Source organism: Myotis brandtii, unplaced genomic scaffold (assembly GCF_000412655.1).
Source record: "Myotis brandtii unplaced genomic scaffold, ASM41265v1 scaffold339, whole genome shotgun sequence".
Classification (NCBI taxonomy): Eukaryota; Metazoa; Chordata; class Mammalia; order Chiroptera; family Vespertilionidae; genus Myotis; species Myotis brandtii.
In genome coordinates, this window is record NW_005363061.1 from 1,202,319 (window position 1) to 1,212,765 (window position 10,447).

Consider the following 10,447-nt stretch of genomic DNA (forward strand, 5'->3'; position numbering starts at 1 on the left):
GCGCCCACACGTGGTATTTTGTGGAAGAGCCATACTCAAGGGGCCAAAGAGCCGCATGTGGCTCGCGAGCCGCAGTTTGCCAACCACTGCCTTAACCTATAAGTAGTAGCAACCCACACAGTCTGTAGTCATTTTCAATTATGACACATATCTCCTGAAGTTATTCTTATTGTAATTAATCTCAGACATCCAAGGAAAACCTCATAAAATAGATTTAGAACTCATTTATTATGATTCTGAGACTCCTGGGGAAAAATACGTTTTCAAAGAATTAATTTTTTAAAGTAACTTCAAATGCAAATTAGAAAATTTATTAGCAACTGAAAGTTTCCCAAAGACCTAGTACAAATGTTTATGGTTATTCTAAAATTCCCAGCAGCAAAAATTCCATGAACATAACTATCATCTATTGAACCTATTTGTGACATTTTCAAAACACCCATTAATTGGAAAATAAAACTCATTTCATTTCTCCCAAAAACAATCTGGTAAGATTATATAGAAATCCAACTATTCTTCTGAGGTCCAGCTTATTGCTGGGTAATAACAATGAATTTACTCAATCATTCACTTTGGTACTTCTTAATAAGTTTATTTCAACATGTATAAATTTTAATGGTTCAAAGGAAAAACAGTGGTGAAAACTGATGGTAGAATGCAGAAAATATAATGATTTTTTTAATAAACAACCTTTCCTATGGCTTGTGTTTTGATGATAATTATCTATAAGTGATTTGGAAATATTATTTTTTTTTTAAAAATCCTCACCTGAGGATATGTTTTCTAAAAAAGTATATTTTTATTGATTTCAGAGAAGATGAGAGAGGGAGAGAAACATCTATATAATAAAAGGCTAATATGCAAATTGTCCCCTTGACTGGGAGTTCAACCAGGAGGTCGACCAGGGGGCAGGGCTGGCCGGCCAACCCCCCGCAGCCCCTCCCCTTGGCCTGACCCACCCCGACCGGCCCTTGCCCCCCCGATCGGGGTGGGGCCGGCCCACCAAATGCCTGTGGCCCCTCCTCCCAGCTGGGCCCACCCCTGATTGGCCCCCCCTACCCTGATCGGGGGCCGGGCTGGCCAGCCAACCTCCCACATCCCCTCTCCCCAGCTGGACCCACCTGTGCACGAATTTGTGCACCGGGCCTCTAGTCAATGATAAGAGAAAATCATTGATTGGCTGCCAACTGATGATCGAGCCTGCAACCTTGGCATGTGCCCTGACTGGGAATCAAACCATGACTTCCTGATTCATGGGTCAATGCTCAACCACTGAGCCACTCCAGCTGGGCAAGGATATGTTTTATTTATTTATGTATGTATGTATGTATGTATGTTAATCCTCAATGAAGGAAATTTTTCTCACTGATTCTAGAGAGAGTGGCAGGGAGGGGGTAGAGGAAAGGAGAAAGAGAGGGAGGGAGGGAGGGAGGGAGGAATATCAATGTGAGAAACATTGATTGGTTGCCTCCCACACACACCCCGACCTGGGATCAAACCTGCAAACCAGATAAGTGCCCTGACTAGGAATCAAACCTTTTGGTGTACAGGACAACACTCCAACAAATTAAGCCACCCAGACACAATTTTTAAACAAGCACCCACATGAATGGTTAAACTGGGTGGTCAAATATAACACAAAGAATCCTATATAATAAAAGGCTAATATGCAAATTGTCACCTCGGGAGTTCGACTGACCGGGAGTTCGACCGCTCGCTATGATGTGTGCTGACCACCAGGGGGTGGCGCAGAACAAAGGAAGGCCCCGGCAGGCAGCCGGAAGGCCCCAATCGGCCCTGATTGCCGGCCAAGCCTAGGGACCCTACCTGTGCATGAATTTCGTGCAGCGGGCCTCTAGTATCCTAATAAAAGGAATTCTTACTATAGAGATTTGGGGAGAATAAACTTTAGTATAAGATGAATTCAAGGAAAATAGAGCTGTAAGTTAAGGAGTTAGAATAGGAACAGAAATAAAGATAAGGTAAGGACAAACTGTTAGAATTTACAAAAGATCTGTATAATTAATAATTCAGAAAAATCAAAAGGGCTTTTTATAACTAGACCTTTCAAGTTGGGAAGAATTTATGTATTAAGAAGAGAATTTAATCAAGATATTGGAGTTAAGATATTTTAAAAAATAACACCTCAAGCACAAAGCCATATTACACCAAACTGGGAATAAAGATCAGTACTTACTCCACAAATTACATTCTCTTCTCTGAATCAATATAAAACTGTCTTCAACACTTTGATCTCCTTATAGGACTCCTATGAAAGCTCTGAACAGATTCCCCCTTAAAAAGGGGCGGGGGAGGCATTCCATGGGAGTAGAAATATAGGAATTGATACAATTAATTTTATCAACAATTCTTAAAATATGGATACTGTCTATAAAACACATTATTAAATAAGATTTTTGTTTGAAATAGACTGCAAAAGGTGTCAAATTTAAAAAGCACATTACAGAAGAATTATGTCAGAAAAAATCTAGTTGTTTTAAAATATACAGAAAATAGGAAGATTAGTAGGGGAAACAGCATAAAAGAAGAATCTCACTTTTATTTCCAAATCCACGTTTACTGTTTAAATGTTTTATGACAATCATGTATTACTTTTATAATTAAAAAAATAAAAGAATGGCCCTAGCCGGTTTGGCTCAGTGAATAGATCTTCAGCCCTTGGCTGAAGAGTCCCAGTTCAATTCTGGTCAAGGGCACATACCTCTGTTGCAGGCTCCTCCCCAGCCCAACCCTTGGTCAGGGCGTGAGCAAGAGGCAACCAATCAATGTGTTTCTCTCACATCGATGTTTCTATCTGTCTTTCCCTCTCTCTTCCACTTTCTCTGAAAATCAATGGAAAAATATCCTTGGGTGAGGAATAAAAAATAATAAAAGAATGAATGGGAATTTGCATTAAGTTATTCAGTAATGTGTCACTTTCAGGATCTACAACGTAGATTCTATGAGTCAATCATCCTTTGCTGACTACAGTTATGAGATACCAAAAAAAAAAATTATTTCTGTTGCCTAAAACAAGAACACAGCACCTCTGTTCCCTACTTCCACAGAAGAGGTGGGTAGGTTTATGGGAAAAACACCTCGTGAGAAGATTTAGTTCTGCTTTCTCATTTCGATGTATGATTGTAGACCAAGCCCAGAAAAACAAAACAGGATTCGTCTGTGAAAAGGCAGTATAAGACTTGTTAATACAAAACAAGGGAGAATGGTTAAGACTACAACACATGACGTTTCGGGTCCACTGTGGCTGTTTGAAACGCTCTCCAAAAGAAGTGCAGTTTGTATAACATAAAACTTGTGGGAGAATCTGCCCCAGCTATGTTTCCTGAATACCTAAAGAAGCCGATTCAGGAGAGGGGTTACTGCAGCAGGTTTTTAAAGATAAAGACTGGTTTGTTTGAGAAATGGATACCCTCCAGAGAATAGAACTTTCATCTGTGTTTTAAAAATAGGCTTAATGCCATTTTCATTGTTTCCCCCAACTACCTCTTATCCATGAGACTTTGATCTTGACAACTGCATTTTGCTAACTATAGTATTTTTCAGGAACATAGCTCCCAAGGTTGACAAAGGATTTGTGTTTAAGAGATACTATAGAACACTTTAAAGTCGGAAAGATCCGGGTTCAAATCCTAACTTCAATTTCAAGCTACATTACCATGAGCAAGTTAGCTACCCTGATCTCTGAATTCAATAGAGACACTGTAATGAGCAAAGTATTCTGTGCACAGAAAACCCCTGTCAAACGAGAGCTATGCTTTTTATAAAGACCTCTGACAAGAGTAGAGTGTAGGGTTTGGGAAGTGGGCAGAGGGGCAGAAAGAAATACCTGAAGTGTTCCTGTAATTTCACTGGGACTAGATGTTTGGTATTCTAATTTGTTAAAGATAAATAGATTCCAACAGCCCATGCAGAATATAAGTGCATTTGACAGAATACAGCTAAGTTAGGATTTATACCGTAAGCTATTTTTAAAACTGCCTGCTTAGCAAATTAAGACAGCTGTGAAAATATCCTGGTTTCCATTCACAACAAATATGAGATGAACATTCTCCTTTAATGAACCTGGCCATGTGGCAGCATAGCTATTCTGCATAATTCATTCCTAAGGGCTGCAAGACATAATTTTCCTAAGACAGACCAAAACTAAAAACTATTTTCTAGAAACTAAAAAAGTCGAAGGAATGCAATTTCTCTACAGATTTTCAGTAAATTCCATGAATCACTGAACCATTCAAGTTAGGAGACTACTGTCTGAATAAATAATAGTAGTGATATCAGTCCTATTAACTATCTTTTTAAAAAATATATTTTTATTGATTTCAGAGAGGAAGGGAGAGGGAGAGAGAGACAGAAACATCAATGATGAGAGAGCATCACTGATCGGCTGCCTCCTGCATGCCCCTAACTGGGGATCAAGCCTGCAACCCAGGCATGTGCCCCTGACCAGAATCAAACCTGAGACCCTTCAGTCCACAGGTCGATGCTCTATTCACTGAGCCAAATCGGCTCGGGCTTAACTATCTTTTTCTTGAACAGGGCATATGAAACACCAGTATGCTCTGCAACACAAATTTTCAAGGTCTGTGACAGAGGGCAAAAAAAACTACTCATTACCACCAAAAGCTACCCAGAGGACTCCCAATTTCAGATTTAAAACTTAATCACTTTTAAATCAGGAAGGAAGAGATCCTGAATTATTCAGAATTATTTGGCTAAGTTACATTATTTATAAATCCTATTCCTAGGGAAACAATTTGTGATTTAAACAAAGATCAGAAGTATAAATAACTCAATGGAAAAGAATTTCAGGAAGTACTATTCAAATAAATTCACACTTGGAATGCAAGAAAACATCCTATTAATTTCATCACTTCATAAAGACACTGCTAAGGAAAGGATATACAAGTTTGTGCTTTCTTTGGAAATCAACCCGACTGAATTAGTTCCATTTGGAACATCCTCTTAAAGCCTTTGCTAAAGTGTAACATAAATTCCGATTACTCAAGTATGAAAAACTACAAAGCCAACTTTCTTGTCCCTCCAGTTAGTGTGTCTATAAATAGAAGCAATGCATTAACAGCAGCCAAAGCAACTGGTGAGTTCCACAATGTGCCCAACATATACATGCCTGCAAACATGCTCTCAGCATGTTTAACCAAAGTGCTTTTGAAGATCTGTAATAAGACCCTTTTTAAATAAAGTGTGACTCACTGTTTGCTTTCTTCACCAGGAGGTGGAGTCTTGCCATGCCCTTCCATTACAAAATCCTCCTGTTCCACCTGCAAAGGCAAGCACCACAGGTCAGCAGCAGCCAGTAACTATGGTGTAACTCACTCCAAAGTGCCAGAGCCTGCCCTTGCAGACCACATCGGACTAGACAGCTTTGTTGAGCCTGATGTCAATGCACACATCTGGAGTTCCCATCTCCTTCATGGCAAATGCCTGGATCTCTCTGAGTGCCCCAGGGGCACGCTTCTTGAAACCCACTCTATGGATGCGCTTGAGTGTTGATGGTGTATTCTCCCTCACTGTCACTACTGCGCTGATGATAGAATGGCCCTTCTTCTCACCACCCTTCTTATGCTGGACCAAGTTGGAAAGCCAGCTTTTGACTTTTATTCTTCTTTAAGAACTTCTTATTGGGCACCTTACGGGGCTTTGTCAAGGAGAGGGAGGCTGCTCCCATCCTAAGTTTACTTAGTGATCTAAAACTTCTGGAATAAAAAGTAGGGTTAAAATGTTGCAAGGGAACCTTATGAGAAGCTAGAGATGATCTTGATCTGAGTTCTGGTTGTAAGATTGCACACATTCATGAAAAAAAAAAATCACTGAACTACGCATTCTATGAATTGTATGAATGTCAGACTTTAGTTAGAAAATAAGTGACAAATTGTTTAAATGTATTAAATTGAAACCTAAATCATTTCCTCAAAGACAAAAATGACTTTTCAAATTATACTGTATTATAAAATTTTCTTGATCCTTCATCTTTAACCATCCTCTCCAATTAAAGAGCTCTAAATTGTGAACCTTAGCCTCTGCTTATTAGTTTAAACAAACAACAAATAAACAAAAGGCTTATCTATACTCAATTTCTAATTAGCATAATGATGATGAGAAGAAATAATTTTAAAAGCCTACAGCTTCAATAACCTCCCTATACTGGCTTCCAAATTTTTAACTCCAGCCTTCTTTTGCATACCAGTCTTCTCCACTTGGCTGGTTTAACAGGGCCATAACAAAACACCATCTTGCCTCAAATTTCCTCTCCTTTTTATATCCCTTATCTCTGTGAATAGTGCCAGCATTCACTAAGATCCCCAACAGGAAACCTATAATCATACAAGATTCTCCAAGCTTCCTTAACCCCACACATCCTATTAATCACCAAGTACCATGGCTTCTATCTCCTAAATAGCTCTCATATCCATCACCCCTTCTAATCTCTTTTAACTGCCATAGTTAAAGCCAGCTTCTCTAAAGCTCACTACTATAATAGCCTTCTCACTGGTCTTTGTGCTTCTGAGTCCCATCTCATTTCAATCCATCTTCTAAACCACTTTCATGAAGTGGACTTGGTAAATTGCAAATCTGATTACATCACTCGCCTTGAAATTATTCAATGGCACTCTATCACCTATCCTGAGGGATAGTTCAATTCATTTGCCTAAGTGATCTTTTCTTATCTGCCCTGCTTCACTCACCCATGAAGCACACACAAACTCCTCACCCTCTCTGCCTTTACATATAATGTTCCATCTTGCTTGGAAGCCCTGGTCTTCCACAACATGTACACTTTAAATTCCCACTGATTCCTTAAAGTGGCGATTTAAATTTTTCCCAGAAGGCACTATCTCCTTCACCAGGATTCATACCTTTTCTTCATCTCCATCATCTCATAAGGCAATAAACAGTTCAAAAAGATCACTGCTCCTTATTGCCACTTCCTGTTTTCCTCAAGTCCATGCCCAGTCTCTCTGCTTCCTAACTTATTTTTTCTACAAATTTCTTGAACACTTCTGGACTTAATTTGATTACCTCCACCATTCCTCCCCATTGACCACATCTTCAGAAGTTTCAGTATATTTATTCATAAAACTTACACCATATCCTCACCTTTCTTCCACTATTATTAATTCATCCAACATATTACATGCTAGGTGCTGTGCTGACATAATAGTGAAGACGACAGTTTTTGCCATTAAAAATAACTTACCGATTAGTGGTAAAGACAAACAAAACCAGTCACTTACAATACAGTGTGAGGAAGCAATGAAACAACAGGAAGCACACTTAACTCTCTTAAGAAATCCGATCCTCTCTGTCTTAGGTGACCATCTCTTTCCTGCTTCAGCTGGGAATGGGCAGGACCCAAGGCTGAGCCTCACCATCAGTCTGTACTGCTGCACACCCAGGTCTATGAACTCTGAAATCCGTCTCAGACCACAAGCGTCTCTTCCACTCCCTCCCTCCATGTGAACCTGCAAGGAGTCCTCATAGTAACATCTAGTCTACAGTTCTTTTTCCTCAGATTCCTTTCAGAGCCTCACTTGATAGGCACAGTATAATCAAAGTTCTTTTTTTGTGCATTTTTTTTTTTTGTTTTCCCTGGAACTAACAATTACTATTTCCTCTTCTTTTACTTTCTCTCCATATTTTTGACTTAGTATTTATTATGTATTTTTCACCAATTCATCCTCAAACTTTCCAACAGAGCTGTAAGTCACCTTTATCTCAGTTCAAACACTTCAAATAATCTATCCATTTCATTCCAGGCCTGGAGACCATCCTCAGGGGTTTTCCCTTATTCCCGTCGGGATCGTCTGCACTCCAGGCTGCTAATTAGCTGACACCTTTGCCAGGATGTCTCTTCCTCTTCACCTCTGGAATTCCCTGCTCTCTCTCCTATATTGGAGCAGCTGTTTCCCAGATCCTTTGTCTTCCTCTTTTATGGTTACTCCCTCATTGAGGTGGAATGAATATTATTTAGTCTAATTGATTCTAAAGTGATAAACTATTACAATAATTTAAAAATCAAGAAAGCCAGTCTTTTCCTTTTTTCTCAGAAAGAAGGTGGAAACTAAGTTTATGACACAATAAAACATTCTATGTTGGTCTAATTACATGCTCACCAAGTTCCAATTACAACTTAGCTCTTCAGGGAGAGAATGTATGAACCAGAGGATCCACGAGTCCAGTCTTTCTTAACATTATAGTTCATTATAAGTTAATAAATTAGGAACTTCAGAAATCCTGAGGTCTGTGTATCTTGAGTGTCCTGAGTGTCCGTGGCTCTGTGTCTGGGGGAGATTCCTAGAGTATGTGTGTATCCCAGATTCTGACTAACCCTGAATGAGATTCAGGATCTAGATGAATCTGATGAAAGTCTATTGGCTTCTGCTTTTTTAAAAATTAATTTATTTATTTATTATTTATCTTCCTTCTGGTGAGATGGGAATAAAACAAACAAGAGGACAGGATGATATCTATTCCTCTCCCCAACCTATGGACTGTAGAGAGGGGAGATTCGGAAAGAAGCTGAAAGAGCTGTTTTCATGAGGGACCCTAACTTGGGGCTCAAACAGTACTTCTGCGAAGCCCAGCCCACAAAGTACAACAGAGCAGAGAAGGGGGTGGCCTCTCCAAACTCAGTGAAACCCTGCATGAGGCCAGTGGGCAGCCAGGACTGGTCTGATGGGAATTCACAGATACAGTGGAATCTCGTTTCTTGAACTTAATTCACTCCGGAAGGTTGTTTGAAACCGAATCACTTTTCCCCATTAAATTGAATTAATCCATTCCAGACCTCCAAGTGATTCCCTGTTATAACCTTTCTTTTATACAGTACATGTTTAATGTATATTTAATCTATAAATGAACACTTTAAAAACAAAAAGGACATGAAATAGAAATGAAAATTTAACAAAAAGGGAAGGAAATGTACAGTAAAAAATGAAAATTTAATAATTATAAGCAACAAAAGCAAAAAAACCATGAAAACATTCACAGCACAATATACTGTGATTTTAACACTGATAAATTGACTCATACTTGCACATTCTCTCCTTTGTTTGTCGTCTGAGACATGTGACTGATCATACAGGTATCAGCATGAAAGGGTTGTCAGGTTGAGAAGTGAATTGTTTGAGATGGGAGACATTCAAGAATCAAGGTTTGACTGTACTTTTTTCCTGTCTTTAAGAAAATAATAATTTACTGATGTGCCCCAACCAGTTTAGCTCAGTGGATAGAGCGTCAGCCTGGGACTGAAGGATCCCCGGTTCGATTCCGGTCAAGGGCATGTACCTCGGTTGCAGGCTCATTCGCATGCAGAAGGCAACCAATTGATGTGTCTTTCTCACATTGATGTTTCTCCCTGTCTCTCCCACTCCCTTCTACTCTCTCTAAAATTCAATGGAAAATTATCCTCAAGTGAGGATTAACAAAAAAACAATAATTTACTGACGTGAAATTCACATAACATAAAATTAACCACTGTAAGTTGAACAATTCAGTGGCATTTGGTATATTCACAATGTTGTACAACTACCATCTCTATCAAGTTCCAAAACATGTCCATCACCCCAATTAGAAACCCTGTACCTAGTAAGTACTTATTTCTCATCTCCCCAAAACAACCTGACAAACACCAGGCTGTGTTTTATCTCAATGTATTTATCTATTCTGCATATTTCATATAAATGGAATCACACAAAATGACCTTTTGTGCCTGGCGTCTTCCACACAACATGATGTTTTGACCATTCCCAGTGACATTTTGACACCTCTCCACTTTTACTCCGGTGAAGGGATAAGCCTTTCCACAGAGACTACCAACAGCAGGGGAGGCAAAAAAAAGAATCCCCTTAGGAGGGCCCAGGGCAGCCGATAATGCTATCAGTGCTGGGCACTGGCCTGAACACAGTGTGAGACACCCTTGGAACTTCCAGGAGGGACTAGAGACAACACTGAAAGGAGGAGGGAGGTGAAGTGAGGGTGCTACTGAGGGTCCCATATGACCAAACAGAGAAAGAGCCAAGCAGATTCAGGACACAGAGGCAGATCATACAGTTATACATAAATACACAGATAACTATTCATATACAGGGTTTGACAGTGATAACAGTCACTTAAGCTTTAGCTTGAAAAACCAAACCAATGGCATGACAGAGACAGTGATGAGGGTTGGACAGAATATGAATTTGGAATCTATATCCGTGGAGTCTTAGTGTCTTTCAAATGACTTTCAAAATAATTTATTTTGGAAATAAATAAATAAATTTAATAAAACAAGCTACTACTTAAAATTTTATAATAAAAAAATGTTTAAAAGTAATCAGTGATGCCTCTGTGCAACAGGAATAAGAGACAGGCTTTTACTTTTTATTATACACACTTCTGATTTGTTTTAATTTTTCAAATAAGT

General features: G+C 39.2%; 1 protein-coding gene across 4 annotated transcripts in view; it reads right to left on the reverse strand.

Annotated features, from left to right (window-relative positions):
• The window catches only part of TNRC6B (trinucleotide repeat containing 6B), a 170,253-nt gene that overhangs the window by 144,706 nt on the left and 15,100 nt on the right, over positions 1 to 10,447 (reverse strand). For 3 of the 4 annotated variants that reach the window (XM_014543846.1, XM_014543847.1, XM_014543845.1), the window contains 2 exons: positions 7,410 to 7,502; positions 5,233 to 5,300 (listed from right to left, as the gene is read on the reverse strand). In XM_014543846.1, coding sequence (XP_014399332.1) covers positions 5,233 to 5,300; positions 7,410 to 7,502 — 161 coding nt within the window. The remainder of the gene's footprint in view (positions 1 to 5,232; positions 5,301 to 7,409; positions 7,503 to 10,447) is intronic. The other variant, XM_014543848.1, reaches the window with a different exon arrangement.